The 20,936-nt window shown below is 39.0% G+C and overlaps 2 protein-coding genes across 2 annotated transcripts; one reads left to right on the forward strand and one right to left on the reverse strand.

The window, feature by feature from the left end:
• Window positions 1-1,127: 1,127 nt before the first annotated feature.
• Window positions 1,128-3,731, forward strand: LOC115053263 (succinate receptor 1). The gene is made up of 2 exons (XM_029517845.1): window positions 1,128-1,296; window positions 1,528-3,731. Exons 1-2 carry the CDS (start codon window positions 1,294-1,296, stop codon window positions 2,488-2,490), a joined length of 966 nt encoding a protein of 321 aa, XP_029373705.1. The 5' UTR covers window positions 1,128-1,293; the 3' UTR covers window positions 2,491-3,731.
• Window positions 3,732-6,049: 2,318 nt separating this feature from the next.
• On the reverse strand, window positions 6,050-13,468 carry aadac (arylacetamide deacetylase). Its single transcript, XM_029517844.1, has 5 exons — window positions 12,896-13,468; window positions 11,181-11,409; window positions 10,702-10,771; window positions 9,439-9,610; window positions 6,050-7,391 (listed from the first exon to the last, which is right to left on the reverse strand). The coding sequence occupies exons 1-5, from the start codon at window positions 13,034-13,036 to the stop codon at window positions 6,765-6,767; spliced, it is 1,239 nt and encodes a 412-aa protein (XP_029373704.1). The 5' UTR covers window positions 13,037-13,468; the 3' UTR covers window positions 6,050-6,764.
• Between the last annotated feature and the right edge of the window lie 7,468 nt (window positions 13,469-20,936).

The raw sequence follows: 20,936 nt of genomic DNA on the forward strand, positions 1-20,936 counted from the left end.
CAGAGATGAGGTTTTCTGTGCATCACAATAATGAAACAATGGAACAAAATAATAATTAAAGAAAAAACGACTATTGACTTTTATGTACTGAAATGGTTGTGATATTTTGCCTTGTTTATTTTCCCTCCCATTTCTTTCGTCCTCAGTTGTCCCCTGATTCTGTCTGTGTGTGTCGGCCTGGGCTTACACCTCAAGCTTTGGTATTCATCCGGTGCCTCCGAATCCTCGCTACCACACATTTGACATCCCTTTATTGCATTTCAAGCCCCTCTCAGTATTTCCTGTTACATGTACAATTTGAAGTTTACCTCAGTGTGGCATCTGAATTGTGGTTCTGACCTTCAATAATAGAGAAATCTCAACAGTGGTTAATGTGAGCGTGAGGTTGGGGGGGTTGAGGCTTAGGTTAGTCAGTCATTCAGATTTTGGTCATTGCTTCAAGAAAGTTTTGGGCAAACTCAAGGAAACCCGTCCAACTAATTGAACATATGGAGATGTGATATGAAGAATCACCACTTTGCGCTACTTTGTATGCTGATAGTTGCACTGCACTGTGTTCCCATCTATCTCAACATAAAAGATGATCATTTTTTGTGCTTCTACTTTACTCTTACTCAGAGGTTGGAACAGTTTGAAAATCAATATTTTGGAAAAAAGGCTAAATCAATTATTCTAAATGGGAAAAGGGCAGCTATCCAAATCAATTTAAATTTCATTTGATGAGGGAAAAGTACTCATCAGATACTGATTAAACTCTGATGTTGTACTGTCCATTAAAGCAAGTCAGGAAATGTGCTGTGCCAAATGAAAGTGTAAGGAAAGATAAAAAATGTTGCCAGTTCTTGCCAATTAAATGACAGATGGACAAGTTTTCTGTGAGATTCTAAAAGGGAACATAAAGAGAGTGTAGAAAGACCCAAACATTTAGACAAGTGGTCACAATTTAGCATAGGACACATCACTTTAATTGTTACAAACAAGCAAAAGAGGAATAGATGCTCTAGATGGCTGCATGAACTTTTAGCAGCCTTCTCTATTTTAATTTGCTTCACCGGGGGGGGGAGGTGTGTTTTTTGAGAATTGATATCTGTCTTCATTTTCATATGCAAACGGCACAGTGTCATTCATCCCAGGCATATGATCGAACCATCAGCTATTGTAGCTGCATGTGATCTTTTCTTTAAGGCACTACCCTCAGCATTTTTATGTTTACTGTTTCCAGTGTTCAGATAGTGGCTGCACCTGTTCCCCGTCTCACTCTGCATTCATGCTACCAGCTTGTAGAACAACACGATGGTGAGTGTTAACAATATTGTGTCGTGTACAATATTAATGCCGTGCCCAGTGTTATTAGGTCTCATACTAAAGCTAGTTTCTACTGTATCTGTTACTGGAAACTGTCCTTTAAGTTCACAGTCGAAAGCTGTTGGCATCATTATTCACAAGTTTGTTTCTTATTTACTTCCTTGTGTTTTCCTCCATTTTCACCTCCTCTGATGTCTCTCTTTTTCTTCCTATTCTCTGTAGGATTGCAATTGTACAACAATATGCAATGTGCTGGAGAGATACTATCTGTCGCCATTTTACGCCATCGAGTTCTTCCTTGGTTTCCCTGGCAACCTTTTGGTCGTACTCGCTTACATATTTTGTTTACAAAGTTGGCAGAGCTGCCACATTTATCTGTTTAACCTGGCAGTGTCTGACCTCATTTTTCTCTGTACTCTGCCCCGTCTCTCCTACCTCTACGCAAAGCAGCATTTACAAACGAATTCCATTGTTTGTGTTATCAACCGCTACGTTCTGCATGTAAATCTTTACTCATCTATCCTCTTTATGGTTTGGCTTTCCATGGATCGCTTCCTGCTCATAAAACATCCAACACGGAACCACTACCTGCTACAGAAACAGACAGCCATGATTGTGACAGGGCTGACCTGGTTAGCCGTCAACTTGCAGGTGGGCCCAATGATATCACTGCTGGTTCACGACATGTGGAGTGGAAACCAGAGTCACTGCAAAGACTTTGCCAGCCTCAAAGGAAATATTCATGAATTAGGTTACAGCCTGGGGCTAACCTTGACGGGTTACATTCTTCCTTTGCTTGCGCTCTGTGCTTTCTCCTACCATATTGCACATTTGCTCCAACTCCAAGACAGAAGTCTACAGCGCAGGACAGCATCATACAAGCGGCCCCTCAGAGTCGTTTTGTCAGCTGCAGCAATATTTATGATTTTATACACGCCCTACCACGTGATGAGAAACATTGCCATAGCATCTTGGCAGGATGGGGTAGAATTTAAAGTGTGTACAAAGATGTACATAAAGGTCATGTACATCTTGAGCCGACCTGTGGCTTTCTTGCACAGTGTCATCAACCCCATTTTCTACTTTTTCATGGGTGACAAGTTCAGAGATCTTCTGTTCACTAAACTCAGGAAGCTGCTCAGGAAGACAGAGCAGCAAAGAGAGTCAAATATCACATCCACATAGTGATGCCTTTACATATTACATTTGGGAAAAAGCTGTTTTCCATTATAACGCTGTTTATTCACCTATTTCATTTGATACAGTTGTCATCCATTTGGCTTTTCTCAAACACACTGGGATTATTAACAGTGTATTACATTGTTGAACATATTTGTTTTGTATATTAATATGGATATATTGCTGTAGTGACAGATTCTAATGTTTTATAAGTTATAAGTGTCAAGATATCTACGAACATTTAGAAGTTACATTTCATATTGACTTAATAAATTCAAAGGCCAGAGTTTATTGGGTTTTTTTTGTGTGTTTATTAATTCTCAGTTTAATTATGCAAACAAATCTATATATTCATTTTGAATTTTATGTGTATTTGCTGAAAAAAAAAAAAATTAATAAAAAAACAAAAACTGTTACCCTGTAATAAGGTGAAGCCATTTTTTGTTCTTGTTACTGCTACTTTGGGCACGTTCATGGGGTAAAGTCAACATGTTAATGTAACAGTTTTGATATAAAATAATATAAATCGTGCGAATGATGGATATTGACAAGGTGAGAGTATGAATGCCAATGCCATTAGTATGTTATCAGCAATATTGAACTTGAATTGAAACTAGAGCTCTGTCAACGACATGGTACATTGGTTTTAAAAATAATCCACTAATGACCAACATTTTCTCAGTTATTTCCTGTTACTTCATAATATGACGCTTTATTTTGCAGAACTTTTATCTGCATGTTGTGAAACACAGCAAAACAGACCTTTCTTAACTCTTACAGACTAAAAGCAGTTGTCCCCTTGACTCGGTCAAGAAAAACAGATGCATGACTTTATCTCTGTTGTCTTTGTTTGTCCTGGATTTAGCTGATCCCACCCGGCAGAGTTATGCAGCACCTTAAACTCTGACCCTCACAACTGAGTCATAGGCAGGAGTTTTATTTTCAAGAAGCCCCTTGTTTTCAAAAGTGTTATTGTAAAATGTTGTGAGAAGAGTCTGGGTTTCAAAAACGTTTTTCATGTGTGTGACAGCTAAAGAGTTTGGATTTGACTAATGTGTAAGCAGTACATCACTGTCACTGTGCAATGTTTGTTTCATTTGTGTCAATGTATGTATTCATGTGTAATGGTGTAAGCAAACAGCTGCTTCCTTCAGTTCCCACACACAAAATGCAAACCCCCACACCCCTACACAAGAGGAATACATCATTTCCTCTGCGCCTTTCTGTCTTTCCAATAAATACAAATTTAAAAAAAATAAATAAATAAATAATTTTTTTTTTTATTCCTCAAACTTATCAGTTAACTTATCTTAGATTTACTGAAATCACCTGATATTTTCTAGACATCTTCTGACACATTTTTCTGTCTGAGTTCTCATAAAAGGCTCCTTCGTCTTGAACTATCAGTAACCCATAATGCTCTAAAGCCCTAAATCCCCATTAAAGACACAAGCAAACCTTACTTCTAACCACCGACAGGTTCAGTTGCCTTCTTGTCATTACTTATCACAACACACTTGAGCTATCATTTACATTGGCATCTTTCCTCGAACAAAAAACTAAAAGAAGCAAGGTTGAAATATTGGACAATGTTCTGTGTCCGGGTTTCAAATTTCATAATAAAAGCTGGAGGAGTGGTACTGAGACAGAGCCAATGAGAAAAAAGCAGCACAAAAGGACATCTGAGGACAAATTCAAAACACAAACTTCTCAGTTACATTTAATGTGATATTTCTAACGTAACAATACTTTTGAAAGATGATTCAGTTTTGCAATTCAGACAACTGAGGCCACTGAAGTACTAATTTTTCAAGGTCATAAAGTCTTTATAAAGACTTTGAGGAAGGTTGCTGTTTGTAATGTGCTGATATGAAATGAGCTATCAAAATGAATCTCAAAATACTTTAAGTCTTTGGCTTTGAGAACTATCATTTAAAATTAGGATTTAATACCAATCTTTATAAATAGTCTATAGTCACAGAGGTGCAAATATGTAAGTGTTTGCATGAGCTCTGCGTGTGCATGCTGCTCACATTCCTCCATGCGAACAGAGAAAATTCTATATGAATGTAGGTATAATCTGCAAAACTACTGTATATTATGAACAGTCCCAAGGACTCCTCTGTTATAATCCATTTCACGTTACTGTTATTAGCTCTCAATAGCTTTGAGGGAATTTGGGAACAGTCACACCATTTCACATACTTGGGGGGGGTGGGGGTGGGGGGGCCTTCATGTACACCTGCGCACAGGGCCAGTGTACAATAGAAAATGACCAGCATAGTGTGGCACATAAATAGTCTCTGCACTGAGGAGGTGTAGGATGCTTTGTTTAATGTGTCATGATGAACTAGGCTGACCTATTTGAATCATGCTTCTGTACAAATGGTCCATTCGTACTTGTGCATCATCCTCTCTGCTATCCAGAGAAAAACAAGATCAACTGTACTCTCTCACTCAGCTATAAGAACGCTCCACAGATCCAATGAGGAATGCTTCACCTAAGTGGCGCCAAGTGGGTTTTATGTGTCACAGAATAAACTTCTCAGAATATCATCTTGCTCACATTCACGTCCACTGGGCAAAGCGCTTCTGTACTTCTTTCTTTTTCTTGTTCTGTTTTAGTTTGGCTGTGATTTTACAGGAGTGAAAGGTCAAGTCAAATTATTGATCATATTAAAATGAAAAATGTTGCAAAACATACACACTCCAACAGGGTATCCAAAACAAAATAGACCAAGAACCAGGTATCTCTGTAAAGGTGTAATGTGTTTGATATTGTGTATGTATAGTCTGAAAAATGAGAAAATGAGACTTCCATCTGCTTCATAAGGAAGTCCTTTTGAACAGTAAAGCTTAAAACAGCATTAACAGTCGTATAGAGGATGACATTTGAATAACCTTTACCTCTGTGATCTTTTCGTAAGCTGTCCCACGTGCGCAGAAGTCAGAAGCTGACATCAAACCAAACAGAGGGATAAAAGACATATACGGAGAACAGGCATCCAAATAAGCTACCTGACATGATTAGGGGACCTCAGCAACTAAAAGCTGACCAGGAAAACAAACTAACCCTAACCCCATACATACAGTCTTTGTAGCCATATTCACACAAATATAACCACGATACTGGTGGTTGATCTTACAGTATCCTTTAAAAGAATCAAACCCTAAATGTTATTGTTAATATGAAGAAGGGTAAATAAATTATTTAATTTGTTCTTTTTCTTAGCTCTACTCTTGGCCTCGTTCTTATTTGTTTTCTTTGATGACTGCGCTTATCAGTTGCAAACCAGTTAATTTGAACTTGCGGTGAAAAAAGAAGGGGTTGGTACCTTCAGAGTTAGACCTATAAATGTTATTACAAGGAGCTCTTGAAATTCACAGATATCCACTGCAAAGATCAAGGCCCCAAATAAATGTTATATAATGTCCCTCTATGACATTATCCTTTTTTGCCATATTAGTGCATCACATTCAGCTTAGCTCAAAAATGTACGCGCATGATGTGAAGAAAGTTTGGCGGATTTAACTCAATAAATAAATAGAACTCCATACTATGGAATGTGGCTCCGATGTGCAGCCAAGCAGACACACTTTTATTCTTCTGAATGGCAATGGTGGAACTGTGATGCCAGACTAACAACGTTATAATGCACCTTGTATTGTTAACATTTACTGTACAGTCACAAACAAAGGTTGGTTCTGTCTCGGTGTTGCTGTATTTTAAGGAATACCTCTTGCCAATCTTTGATGCAATTTTGGCAACTTTCCATCATTTGTTTTGCTTTCACAAATGCATCAAAGCAACCCCTGATTTTTCCAGTGTCAGCTGCCCCAGTTGATAAATGTTCATTTTGCCTACATAGAATACATATTTATTTCTTATTCTGCTTTACCAGGACATTTACAAAGTTCTTACATCCCCTAATGGGATAGCCACAATACAACAAATTTGATGGTAGTGAAATATCGTGTTGGTTTGACAATAAGACCACTATGAGCGATATAAGACTAGATGAGGGATGATACCTATCTATGGGCTTGTACTTGTACCATTTTATGTAAGTTTATTGGAACTATACTATGTTAAGTGCTGTTTCCTGTTCTAATGCAATCTAATGCATTAAAATACACGAGTCAATATATTTACAGAAAAATAGCATAAACAAAGATAAAGAAATAAACAACAAAAATTTGAACACTAGTCTGGAAATAAAACAAAGATTGGTGCGTTGTGTGGAAAAAAAAATGGAATGAATACTGAGAGTCAAGAGTTTCTATAAATTTTCTTTGAGCCACTTGACATAGTTGTCTGTCATGCGACGTGCAATCAGGAAGTCAGTTGGCCAAACGGTGAACATCAGCGCTCCATGAAATCCTGTGTCATAATGTTCGTGTGTCACCTCAACGCCGGCAGCACGGAGTCGAGTGACGTACATGATGCCATCATCTCGGAGCACGTCATACTCACACGTCATTATGTAGGCCTTAGGCAGAGAGTGTAAGGCCGCGTCTGGAACGAGCAGGGGTGATGCCCTCGGGTCAGCAAAAGCCTGAGATGGTCCACCGATACCAGCTGCCTTCCCTCCGAATCCCTGCACCACAGCGGGAGCACTGTAGTTGTAATGTCTGTGAAATGTTTCTGGCAGAAAGGCGCTCCAGTTGACAAACTTCAGCAAGCTGGAAGACTCAGGATTGTTGTGGGTGTTAGCCATCATGGCTCTGAAAAGGGCTTTGTCACTGGTGAAATACTCACTCCAGAAACGTACCATGAGGGTACGGGGCAGAATGGGCATGTCCTGATTCTGCTGATATGAGGGAGTGTTGAGATCCAGAGCCTGCATCACTGGGTACAGGAGTGCTTGGGCCTTCAACTGAATCTGCTGTCCAGACTCTTTTTGTAGCTGTGAGGACAAAATAGACAGACAAAATAAAATAAATAATAATAATTTAAAAAAAAAAAAAAAACACAGATGAAATTTGAGTAAAATTTTGTTGTTTGTTAATCTTTTATTGCCAGCGGGAGCATCTGCAAAGCCACTTGCTTATATATTTGTCAGTCCAGGTTGAACTGCAACCAAATAAAACAGAGCATATAAAATCTGGGGAGTCACACTTCATATCACAAATTCAACATGACAGAGCGGTGCACACAAGACAAAAACATAATCCAGACCGCAGGTGTTCACAGAGTCCCCTGCTGTGCGTTCGAATACTTGTCATCAGGTTGTGAACATGAACTGGTACAGCTTTGACATTTCTGCATTTAGAAAAATATGTGTGAAAAAAAACAAACAAACAAACCTCTTTTCATTTGTTATGGTTTATTGCTCTCTAATTATTTATTGGACTATAAATATCATTAGAATTTGGGATATGAGGTGGATTGATGTATATCAAATTAACCCCCCCCCCAAAAAAAAAAAAATAAAATAAAAAATAAATGGCAGTACAGCCTATAAAAATGTAAGGATGTGCTCTGGAGGATGCTCACTGTTAGTCCACAAAGGGTTAATAAATCAGTATTATCTGACCTAAAGTTACCGCCACTATTGTTTACAGGACGTATTGCATCAGCTCCAGTGTTTATCTATGTCTCCAATTACCACTTCAAATTTCTTCAGTAAAACTTAGCCAAAGCCTTTTGATGATGATCAACAACAGGCTGACCTAATGAATATACATGAACTGGGTCAGTCTGCTAGAGCAGCCAAAACCTGCTCAGGCCATGTACAAAAAAAAAAAAAAGAGACCAAAAAACTGGATCTCAGGTTGAGGTCATGTAGATCCACTAAAGCTGTAATTTAGCTTCTGTGGAGATATATGAAAACATTTGTCTATGTCTGTGTAGAGAAGTGCATTATGGGCAGTTGTAGAGTGGTGAGGCTCTCAGAGAAGTGGACTTGGACATCAAGAGAGTTGAAATCTCCACAAAGGAACCTTCCATTGGTATAGATTTTACAAGAGTGCAGCTGCAAATGATTTTCTGATTTTCAGATACATACATTTCTTTCCCATCCCTTTACATTGAAATGGAATGGACAAATAACTTCTTCTGTATTGCGAAATGGTATGCTTGCAGGTTTGTAAGTTTGTGCAATGTTCAACCATGACAGCATGGCTCCAGCATTTCTGGTTTTCCCACGACAGCTCTGATTCTTCTTTATATAAGCGAAGAGGAAACAGAGGACTCAGGATCCTCACCATTGGTCTTATTGGTCTTCCATGCCAGCAGCAATGGGCATCTGCTGCAATGCCAATGATTGGATGATACACAGCTATGGGGAGGAATATCATGTGGAGTTCTGTAAAGCCATTCCTGGCTTTAAGGCTTATAGCACAGTTGCTGAAGAAAACCATTGGAAAATTGGAAGAGTGATGTGTTTACAATCCCAGCTCGCCTGCTGTTGAACTGTGCATGCCTGCAAACTTCATTGTGCTTCGTTGTAAAACCATTCTTTTGTCTGTGTGCAGTGGCTAGTTTTTTTCAACTCAACTTTACTACCATTGTGCTTCCATTAAATTCAACCTTGGTGTTCTGGTCATTTGTGAAAATGTATTGATAGTGTGAGAGGACTCACCAACACCCCTAACCTAAGTTATCATCATTAAAGAAAAAAAAAGACCTGAACTCCTTCCCTTGCTAAGTTTGGAAGCCTCCGCCCTTTTTCTTCCTGCTCAGGTAGCTGTGACTCATGACACGACAGAGCAAATACAGCTTTTCCTCTTTCTTTAGCTTCAGGAATCATTGAATATTTTTCCAAGCAGCTTGTTGGGTTTTGCATGTGTTTGGGATATATTGTGTAAATGGATATGTTTACCTGCTGAATGTATGTCACTCATAGGAGTGAATGATACACAACAGGCTATGAAAATAGACCAATGCTTATATTATATATATATTATATTTTCTATAACAGAAAGAAAAAAAAAAAAAAACTGACTCAGTACCTGTTGAGAGACTGCAGCTGCCAGGTTCCCCCCAGCACTATCCCCAGACACAGCAATGCGCTCTGGATCTACAGAATATTTGGCTAGGACCCCTTTCTGGAAAAAATGTTTGACCACATGGTATACATCCTCATATGGGACAGGGAAGTGATGAGCTGGGGCAAGACGGTACCTGGAAAACAGAGAAGTGCAGATTAAGGGTTTGGTAGGACCATTAACACTTTGAGCTGTGGAAAATACAATTCTTATATTTGCAAGATGCATATTTCTTCCTAAGCTGTTCAACCAGGCTGTAAATTGCCCAATGGTGGTCAGTATTTTCACACTGCAATTGTCAGATGTTAAATGTATTTGGAAACTTGCATTATAATGCACATTAACTCAGAATATTTTGGAGAAAAATTGATGAATCAACTAGAGGTTTTGTTTAAAAAAGTGATCTCTTCAGACAAATTGTCTTCTGGCATTAATACAAAATCTAATAACGTGGTGAAATAAGAGCAATTACTTTTGGGGAAAAAAAGTTGTGCTTATGTAAATCTGAAATCACTCTCCATTGATGAATTAATTTTCAATGACATATCTGCAATGGTTTGTAAAACACATTCAACCGAGCATCAGGAGTTTTTAAACCTTTTTTTCAAGGTAATGTAATAATTATCCACTGAAGTTAAAGAAATGTAATTACACATTCATATTTTGGATTTATTTTAAATAAATACCTCAATTTCTTTGTTTAGTTGTTACAGCAACTGTTTAATATCTCACCTCCACTACCAAAATAAGGTTTATTAAACATAATCATTTGAAGTTGCATGTTCTGAATTTCACTCATTGTTCGTGTTATCTCTATGAAAGTTTCGATCAATAAACTGTTTCACATGGCTGATTCTGAGATGAATGTGCAACGCTGGAATTACTCATTGAACCCTTAACAAATTGCAGACAGGAATTCAGACGAGACAGATAAGACAAAGCCCTTACACACACACACACACACACACACACACACAGACTCTACATCCCACAGTCACATACAGTATTATCAACAAGTTCAGGCAAAGGAAAGTTACAACAGTGAATATAGAACTGAACACCGGATATTTGCACTCTATTGCGCCATCACGGGCATGTGCAATAACAATAAATATAAAACTTGACAAAATTTTAATATACCCATCCGATTTTAATGGGCCTTTTATCACGGCAGTTTCTGCTCTGTATTGTCTGCATACAGCCATCTAGAATATATTAAATACTTACTCCACAGAGAGAACCACTGCGTCTAGCTCAGTGACAATTTTCCTGGCCAGGAGATCATATGGACTCATTCCTGCAAAGACAGAGGAGAAAAATCAATCATCACATCCTGCCATTCCTTAAATCACCAGTCATGCAGATCGAACTGAGTAAGAGGTGAAACAGTCTTGGCAAGAATTGTGTTACTCTAACGGTTACAGGTGTTTAACAGATTGCAAGAATAGCGTGACATCTCACTCTGCATACCATGTCTTTTGGGTTTGGATTAGTTTCCCACCACTCCTGCAGACAGCATGCTATTTGTTAAACAAATTGTGAAAGCTTTCTGGCTTATCTTTGACAATATAGAATTATGGGATTTCAGCGTGATGAATGTGCCAAAAGAGCATATATTACCTATTCATTCATCATCTATCTGTTCTTTAAAAACCAGCAATAATTTCTTGTGATTAAGGAGAGGACAGGCGAACCCATCAACTTACGGGAACTCCCCAGGCACCATCCTCCACCGTGCAGGTATATGACAGCCCTCCTTAGTTCAGTGACACTGCCCGGCTGCTTGGGCTGGTAAAGCACAACCTCCACTCCATCAAACTTCTCTTCTGTCACCTTGACATGCTTGTCAGACACAGGCACTACCTTTTCAACCAGGGTAATGAAGTACATTACCCCCATGTAGTCCTTCAGCCCTAGTAATTCACTGAGGTCTGCCTGGAAAGGTAAGCAAGACAGAATGAGATATAAAATAAAGATATAGGATAAAGACACAGATAAAACTAATGTTATTATTGTTCAAACATTATCCACCAGTGTTTCTCTTTTACATATATGAAAATCTATTGCAAGCCATTTGGTCCATATAAACAGTCATAATATTCAAAGGAGAATTAGCTAAGCTGATAAACTATGTGACAATACAACAGAGTGAAAGAGACAGGCTTCGTAAAATGTTAAAAACTCCCTGCAGAGGTCATAAATCTTTCACAAAATTATGAAGTAAAGAATAACTTATAAATGTGTGACTCATAGTACATTATGTCAAAGGAGGCAGACTTTCAGCAGCTTGCATGAGGTTTATCAGCTGATGCACTTTTACTGTGACCATAACAAAGTCAGCAAGGAGTCATCCACTCCAATCTCTATGTACTATCACATGCTCATCAGTCTCAAAAACAAAAAATGGCTATTTGCTTAAAAAAAAAAAAGAAAAAGAAAAAGAAAATAGTTTAGTAACTTAAATCTCCATAAAAATACAGTTAATTCATCTTTAAGTAAAAATGTTGAATATTTACTTTGAGGACACATATGACACTTAAACTCAGTGTCTACACTATCCAAACCATCATTTCACTAAAAGACATTCAGCAGGTAAACTGTCATTTAAAATAATGGGCAGTCTGCCTGGAGGGTATGGCAGCTATGTACCACCAGTCTTAAAATGATAATAGTCTGATGAATTTGATATTACAAGAAAAAAAAATACAAACAGGATCTCTTTATGGGATTTCTAATAATATTTACTCTCTCGAAAATACAAATCCAGTTTATAAAGAACTGACATTTTCCAAACTTTGCACTCAGCACAGATGACACTGTCCTGTTGTGTAAGAGGAGATTTGCACTTTGCGCTTTTCCCAGTGAATCTGAAATATTTATTGATGCATTTATTTAATACGTCGTGGAGTAACAGTGTGGCAATAATAATAATAATAATAAAGACCCTATTCATTCCCACACTGACGTCATAAGCGCATATACACGACCTTATTGTAACGGTGAAGACGCACCACGGTGGGCTCCAGTGAACCGCAGACGTCCAGCGCTCATAAACAGTCCAGTTTCCCTAATAGGCTCTATTATTAGAACAGGTGAGCAGGACTATACAACACACGGATTAGCATCTGACATAATCTGGTGTAACCACCATGTATATCGACATCAGCAAAATGCATTAAACGTTTAACCTGCCACCTAATTTACCAAGACAGACCAAATTAAACAGCAACACAAGTTTTCCAGTTATTCTGACGCTAAACTCCTTAAATGTGTGTTAAAGTAAAACATGAGCCCCACGGTGCTGGACAGCCTTTTAGTTTAGGTATATTATCATTTTAATTCCAAAGTAACTGTCAGTGCCTCAAGTACAGTCTGCGGGAATGTAGTTTTGTTTGTTTGCTTGTTTTCTTTTTTTCCTTACCAGGTGGCTGAGACTTCTGAAGAAGCAGTTGGTCAGCATGAGTTTCCATCTCTGCTCTATCTCCTCGGGAATGGGCTCGTAAATATAATAAGCGCTAAAAGAGCAGAGAGCCACGAATAGAATGATGCTTCCCAACCTCATTGTACGGCCGCTGACTGCGGGGATCGAACAGGACCGAGGCTGCGAGCTGCGCTTCTCCACAACTCACTCCACCGGAGCTCGGGCTCGGGATTAATTTTGGATCCAGACCAGCTAAATATGACAACACGTGTCCGGTGTCATTTGATGGTTACCGGCGTGCATGTTGGGAGCTTGTCCGGCGCTCCCGCTCGTGCGCGTGCCCTATCGAGCGAGCGTAGTTAATTGAAGTGTCGGTGATCTGGGCGGGCGGGAGCGCGCGCACGCCGAGTAACTCACGAGGCAGGGAAGCTCCCGCGTTGGGCCCCGCAGCGCACATTCCTCAGGTGCCTCAGGGACACACACAAGGTGCACGGGTAAACAGCAATACAAACAGGTATTGATGCGCGTATGCGTGTAACCTCTGCGGAGTTTCCGATGTATTTGGGCCTTGTAGAAAAAAATCCACTCAAGATTTTTTTTTTTTTTTTGTGCACAAGTGCCAGCTGTGAGCTCCCACAGCATGGGGAAAAATATCATTTCTGTATCATAAGGACAGGAAGCCGGAGTATCTCCGATTCGTGAACCTTGTGAGCTGTTACAAAGTGAAGAAGAAACTGAAGTGCTGCAGAGGAGATGCAGTCGCAAGGCAGCCTAAGCTAATTATATTATGTGACAGAGCCAGATATGTCTCCTTTGCTGGCAGGCTTGGCTCCCAAAGTAATTTGACTCCCCTGCACTCACGTTTTGAGAGGTTGATGCATGACTAACTGATTTAGCGCTGCAGGAGTTTCACAAATAAGTTGTTTATGAGAGCTGTTTACCTCTCATTACAGCGCTTTTTTTTTTTTTTTTTTACTTCAGTGCGGGTCCTTTTACCCACTTCGTCATGCAGGAGGCAGAGCACTGGTGATATGTGGTGTCAGGCAGTGAAATTGGTCTACACAGGTGTGAATCTGTTTCAAGTCATATTAAAGTCCCTCTGGGAAAAGTTTCGACCAGCTCATGCAGGCAAATCAGATACCAAGATTTACTGAAGTAAAAGCTTCTTACAAAAACATTCAAAGACGGCGCCTGTTAAAGTGACAGGATGATGACATAAGTGTATTCACAGGGATTTACTGTGCAGCACATTTTGTTCTGAACGTTCCCTCTGAGCCAATCCACATGGTCAAAAAGTAGAATGAAAAGTATAACGTTACCCTTGAGAAAAACATATCTTAAACAAGACAGAAGGGTGAAAAAAGGCACATTGTCTGCTTTGAAAGGATCTTAGCTGTGTACATTTTACAGTAAGAGTTCTCTTCTTAGAAACCTGAACCACATGTGTCCACGTGAGTCTATGCTATGACCCTTTCAAAGTTTTTTTCTCAGTCAAGTTGGATTTTGGAATTAGTGTTAAGGAACAAGTGTCTCCTTCTATCTGTCATTCAACTCTGTTAAGATGCAATCTGCAGGATCCAGCGTGTGACGGAGGCTCAGTGAAAGCCTCTGTGAGACTGATCACTGCTGAGCAGCAGAATACTTAATCTCCTCTCTGAATACAAAATCACACTTCAGATACTCAGGGACTCTCCCTGGAATTCCCTCCCTCCTTTTTCACCGCCAACTGCCGGCCTCCACTCCACTTCTAAGGGAGACCACCTCAGTTGGTCGGTATAAATCTTTCATGGAGCTCTCTTCACTCTTTGCATGTTGTAAGTGGGGAGGATGGGTGTCAGATGATGTGTGGGTGAGGATGCTATCTTCATTGACCTAGGGCCATGCTGTGCAGTCTTGTGCCGCGTGGCTACCTAGCATCCTGCTGCATGTGGGGGGAGCTCAAGCTGATGTGTCCTGTGTGCCTAACTCAAAGAATTTGAAAACTGAAGGGTGCACATGTGTTGATGCATCGTGTGGTTGCCTGTCAGCCAGTGAAAGCCTACATGTGAACATATGTCTGAGTAACAGGTCAACCACGTTCCAATCCTTTGTGCATGCACATTCTTATGTTTAACACATCTACAGAGGCATATCAAATTCCAGTAATTAGGGAACTCGATCCAGACTTCCATTGCTGATAAGTATTAGCTGCAACGTTAATTCACAGAACCCCTGGTGAGGAAGAAATGGGCTGCATGATAAGAAGTATCTAAAGGCGCTACATGCTGTGTTCAAGCTTAGATGGGTGGAAGGAACATTTGATAAAACAACCAACAAATGAGTTCGGAATTATGGCTAACGAGTCAATGGTGGTCATGAGATTCATTTACACAGTTTATTAAAAGAATTTAGAATCTCTGCTAATTGTCCAAACTACCTAATTTACACAATACAAATACACAAGGCCAAGCTCTTTGTCATCTTGTTTTACGCAAATTACTTTCTTTCCCTTTCACATGTTTGAGTCACTGTGTTAACAGCTTGCATTAGAGATGTCAAGGAAGCAAAGGCTTCATTCCTGCTAAGTGGCAATGACAACCATGTTTGTTTGTTGTAAATGAATGATAAAAGTTGAAACTTTAAATATGCAAATCACAAAGCCTTATTTCGCAGCCCATCATCCAGCCATATTGTTATTTGCATGTGGTAAACAATGGGAATGCAGGCTAGGAAGCAAATATGTGTGTTATGCTTAAATACAGTATCAGACAGAATGCAAACTAATGGCCACATTCAGACCTGAAATTAATATGTGTGCCGTGTGTAACCCCATATTGGGCTCAGCTTTTACTAAGCATCGTTGTGGGAATGGAAAAACTATGGCAAAAATATCACCTTGCCAAAATCACCGTTTTGTCCTTGACATAGTTATACGATCAAGATATTGTGTCTGGCTGGGTCTGCAAAGGGATGTGCTGGACAAAGGTTTCAGTAGAGAAGATACAGCTCAATTACTCTGAATATCTGTTACAGTGTTTTTGCCAGATTTTGCAAGCCAGAATAAGGGAATGGAACAGACACACTATTTTCCATGACATCTCTTCAGCAAAACACATCGCAATGCGCACATATGAAGGTTTTGTGCATTGTATTTGCTTACAGAAGTCCTCTGTTGCACAGGGAAAATTAACTGGCTTTGATTTCAAGCTGTAGGCCAGAAACAGAGCCACAACCTGTCCATTTGTAATTATGAGCTTGGCAGGATGCCTCATGCTGTTGGTCCGTCCTCCTGTCGCTTCTCCAAACTAAATACTGCACAATGGTGCATCTCAGTACACACATTGCGTATGATTGTTTTTCACAATTTCAGTTCTTTTGCCCTCCTAGCTATTAGTGGAGATATACATATTTCATACCATGGTGAAATAGTCAAGATCATTATACAGCTACATCCATGAGTCATGGAAAAGAAGATTGGAGACAAACATCATCTCAGCACAGAATAAGATTGTTATGAGAGTTTTTAAGTGCAGTGTTCTGCGTCAAGTGATTACTCATTCTAAAATAGAGTTTTTGCATGCTTCGACTTCGACCTTCATCAGTAAGTTGTATTTTGTTTCATATATTGCATGAAAGGGATATCAGCCACTCCACCCAGTGAAATATTTTAAAATGTGTGCTCCACAGAACCTTGTTTATCCCCAAAGCACCCCGTTACATAGTTTTCCCTTGTGGGCCATTGATTTCATTATGTACAGAACTGAAAGATGAGCAATCAATTATTTAAGACAATATCCCAATAACCATCAGGCTGCCAGCAAGTCTGTATGATTTGCCAAGTGGGATTTAGGACAGTTATTTGGCAGAGGCATGGCATAAGATATTTAATCTATAACCAACCTTTTAAGCGAATAAATCAGGGGTGGTTACATGGACAGCACATTCTATCAATGACAGGGAGAAGCCAAGATGACTCTCTGGTTTTTCCCATTAGAGGTAGAAAGGGTAAAATATTACTTCCAAGCCAAACTGGCGTGTTTTTCAAAACAAACATATTTATCTGTTTTATGTATAATCTCTAGTTATCATGCCCATTTAAATTTGAAGTAAAATTAGATTAATAAATCTTTCGATATATTTTTTTGTACTGGAAAGTGTACAAATGAAAAGATTGAAACCAACAATGACTGACCCCAAAACTAGTGGCAACACACAATAATTAGAGGAGGCATGACTATTTATAATTATAAGTTTTGCTATTGCTTAACAGACAGTGTTAGCAGTTATAGCTAACACACAAACATGCTGTTATAATCTTCAGTCCTTAGCTGAGAAAGCTCTCGAGTTGAAAAGCAACCCTAGTTTTCTTCTACTGAAGGTAACAATCTAGCCAGCTAGCTCTTGCCAGGCCATGACATCATTCCAGTCACTGCAGCCTCCAGTCCACCCTGAAGGAGTATTGCTGCTCAGATGATACATTGTGAACTCTTGTATTGAAAAACAAAAGTGGCTGTAGGCTCCTAAGTAAACAGCTGTTCATTGTAATGTAAAAAGTTACTAAGAATGAAATGTCTGTTCATTACAGCTAGTCTGGGCCCTGTAGATTATTTTGAGATAATTATAAACCAGTCTGCTGCACATTAGATGTATATTAATGTTGGGCTGAAAACAGTCCTCACTACAATGCTGAACCATTCTTGAAAAAATATATATGTCACTCGTTTTTAAAATATTTATGTCTTCAGAGCACTTGGGGCTGAGTGCCATAGTGAAGGAGAACACGAGGAACTGAAAGAGTAACATAATTTTATGTTTTGGTCTTTTTGTGCAATGTGATAGGAAAAATGTAGGCTCATGCAATCATTAGCCTTTTAAGAACCAACTAGTGATGCAACTCCCCCCACTGTCATTTATGTCAAATGACAGTGGAGGTAGTGTGTTTAACTAATCCAAATTATGAATAATCTAAACACAAAGTAGCTAAAGCAAAGTGTTTTTTAGAAAAAGATGTCCAAAAAGACTAAATTTGCTATAACGCATCAGCAGTTAAGAGCATGTAAAATAACAATGATTGGTGTTCTTGAAAGAACATTTCAACTTTGGGGTCAAACATAGTTGGAAATCTGTGCAATTTTCATCTGATTTTGGTCTGTAGCTTTCTTACCTGCTGAGTGATGAACAAATATATCTGGAGGATTAAAGACCTGTCTTCTACTTCTATGTATCTTGGGGATTTCACTGAGAACAAGTCAATGTCCAACTTTAATGTCATCACCCTTCTTCACCAGCTCTTCTAAATGCGACTAGTAGCCAAAGCATCTATAAGGATTTTGAGATTTATTATTTCTCCAGTCTGCCTCAGGATCATGAGACTGGGTGTAGGAAACCGCAGCAGATAAGCTCTTTATCAGTAGATGCCTAATGCAACACTTCTTTCAAAAGGAATGTTGGCCTCTCACCCCATTCCTTGTTAATTTCCTCTAAGTCATCTCCAGATATAAGGATACTAGAGGGTATTTGCAATTGGTTACATGTTGACAGCTTCCTCAATTTTATGTGTTGTTATAACTTAACACGAACGATGTCTGTTGCCAAGAATATGTGGTACTACATATGACAATAGCTTAATCTTTCACAGTCTTTGAATTTTAATCTTATGGTGCAACTCAAGGAAAGATCTTGTTTCAGTGCTGACCAAAGCAGCAGACGACCCCACACTACCATCCATAGAGCCACAGCACTTGCGTGGCTAAGCCATTTTGTCTTCCACTAATTCTGAGACCTTTATAAATTACCAATGCAATAGTACAACATCTATGTGCACAAGAGCGGCTCTCAAGCTCACCAGCATAAGTGTTATACAATTCAAAGATATGGTCAAAACACAATTTTAAAAGATTTCCTATGGAGATACCACGAGCATTTATAGTTTATAAAATTGTTGCCCAAATGTTTGTCTGAAATGTTTTTATTTCCTTTAAATCTTTTTAATCAGCAAACTCAGGAGATCAAGCTGAAAAGTGCTTCAAAAGAGCTATACAAATAAGTAACTTTATTATTGTAAAATCTAATTGCTGTTTGTAATGCCATTCCTCAAGGAGTCCAATAATTGCAAAATAATGGATCCAAGTTACTGGACAGAATAATTTTTTTATCGTTCTCGTGCACAATTCATTTGAAACATCCAGCTTGGTGAGATAAAACGCACCATCCAGTATGATCTCCAGCAGATGGTGCTATGACCTAAACCAACCAGCAACACAACACTGTCTTGCCTTTACATCATCAATTGACAGGTAAAAAGCCTGTATCTCAAAAATGTCAACTATCTAAGACCTAAAAACATTAATAATCAAAACAACAATGAGGTTTCAGAGCTGCATTACTGTGTTCTTAAATTTATGCTCATGTTTTCTTGTTCTGTCCTGGTCCACTGATCAAAAGAGATGAAGAAGTAGTTAGCCACATTTAGATGGATAATGTTCACTGTTGTTGCCCACAGCATGCAAGGAGCTCTTCATTTAAAATTTAAAACCCATGTTTGAACGAAACACCTGCAGAAATGATGTACACATGCAGTATAGATTTATCACAGTTGCTGTTCTGTCCATGCTGGGTATATGAGACCACTCGGCAGCATGTGTGTGTTATTATTGAACATTTCCAATATCTACTTCCCAAAATTATTTACTCACATTTTGACTAAATGAAAAACCCAGAAATTTGGGCCCGATACATTTCAGTAATAACCAATATGTGTGTACATATGTATATACACACACACACACACTCCACCAAATGTCTTAGTCTTGCTTGTTGTCCATTAGTTACTCTGCCTGTCCTCCCTTACAATCCCAACTCTTTCAAACTTCCTGTTCTGTAGTTTCCATTAGTTACAGTGACCATCAAGCAACCTCTGGGATCTCTGAACACCCCTAAGGTTGGGTGTCGTGTTGCTTTGCTGACCTCTGGAGGTGAAAGGTCAAACATTTCTAAATATAAAGGTTTTCAGAAGTTATGTCAGAAGTATGGTGGTAGTCAGATGCACACAAAGGTCAGATTTTTTTTCCTGTTATAATTAAATTCATCTGTTTCCCCATACCATAACCAAATGTATAATTTACATGCTTTTTCTGTTTCAACTCAACAGATGACCCGTGGTGTGTTTTAGGAAGGACACACAGACTGATCACCATTAATGACTATACCATACCATGTAACATGTTGTTTTTCCCTCAACTCACGAGAATCACCTTTAAATGCTCCATTTAGATGTTGCTTCCAATTCAGTAGCTAGACTTCAACACTCAGGTTCTCTGTCTGAATGGAGCAGATTGGAAAACCAGAGAAATGATACTGGAGAGCTGAGACGAATTGGATCAAACACACCCACATGTGTAGCATGAATGGAGCTACTAAAAGTGAAGTCATCTCCTCAGCTTGCTCATTTTTTGCCATTAAAAAAAAAAAAAAAACAAAAACCTAATGTAATTTTATACATGCAGGTGTACCATTGAAATGCACTTAAGACTAAACTACAAGTTAATACCATTTGTCTGGCTGGATCAGACTAAAAATAAAAAAAGTATGCTTGAAGTTGATCACCACTTCATCAAGCCCCCTCTCGCTCTTCACTTATCAACAGATTGCTCAGTCCAAAACGTGGTAAGCCAGCTCTCAGGCTTGTGACGATTTGATCATAATGTTGTAATTACCATCAATTGTGCTCAGTGCTCTCATGCCAGCCTCCAGTGGGTCTTTGCCCGCCACACCACTTCCCCAGAAAAACCTCCACCTCCATTCAAAGCACACCACTTTCTGCAGCCCTCTCTGCCAGAGGTAAAGCCACTGTCTCTCACCTCTGTGTCTGCCTTCAAGTCCAAAACTGACAAAACCAAAGCTATCACACTGCAATAGTTTTCTTGCATGTGAAACCAGAGAGGTTAAGGAACTTCAGTATTTCAATATAAAGATTATATAACTTCCTTTCCAGTTTTCCAAAGACCAGACAGAATGGTTTAAGTAGTCCTCATATGCTGTCATAAGATGGCTGTTGCTTACT

Source organism: Echeneis naucrates, chromosome 13 (assembly GCF_900963305.1).
Source record: "Echeneis naucrates chromosome 13, fEcheNa1.1, whole genome shotgun sequence".
NCBI classification, from domain to species: Eukaryota; Metazoa; Chordata; class Actinopteri; order Carangiformes; family Echeneidae; genus Echeneis; species Echeneis naucrates.

Bases quoted from the DNA above. Each gene is read 5' to 3' on its own strand.
- aadac (XM_029517844.1), bottom strand. From the start codon at position 13,036: ATGAGGTTGGGAAGCATCATTCTATTCGTGGCTCTCTGCTCTTTTAGC. The intron at 11,410-12,895 runs GTAAGGAAAAAA...TTACCTTTCCAG, and splicing joins TCAGAAGTCTCAGCCACCTG to GCAGACCTCAGTGAATTACT. The intron at 7,392-9,438 runs GTACTGAGTCAG...TTGTCCTCACAG, and splicing joins CAGCTGCAGTCTCTCAACAG to CTACAAAAAGAGTCTGGACA.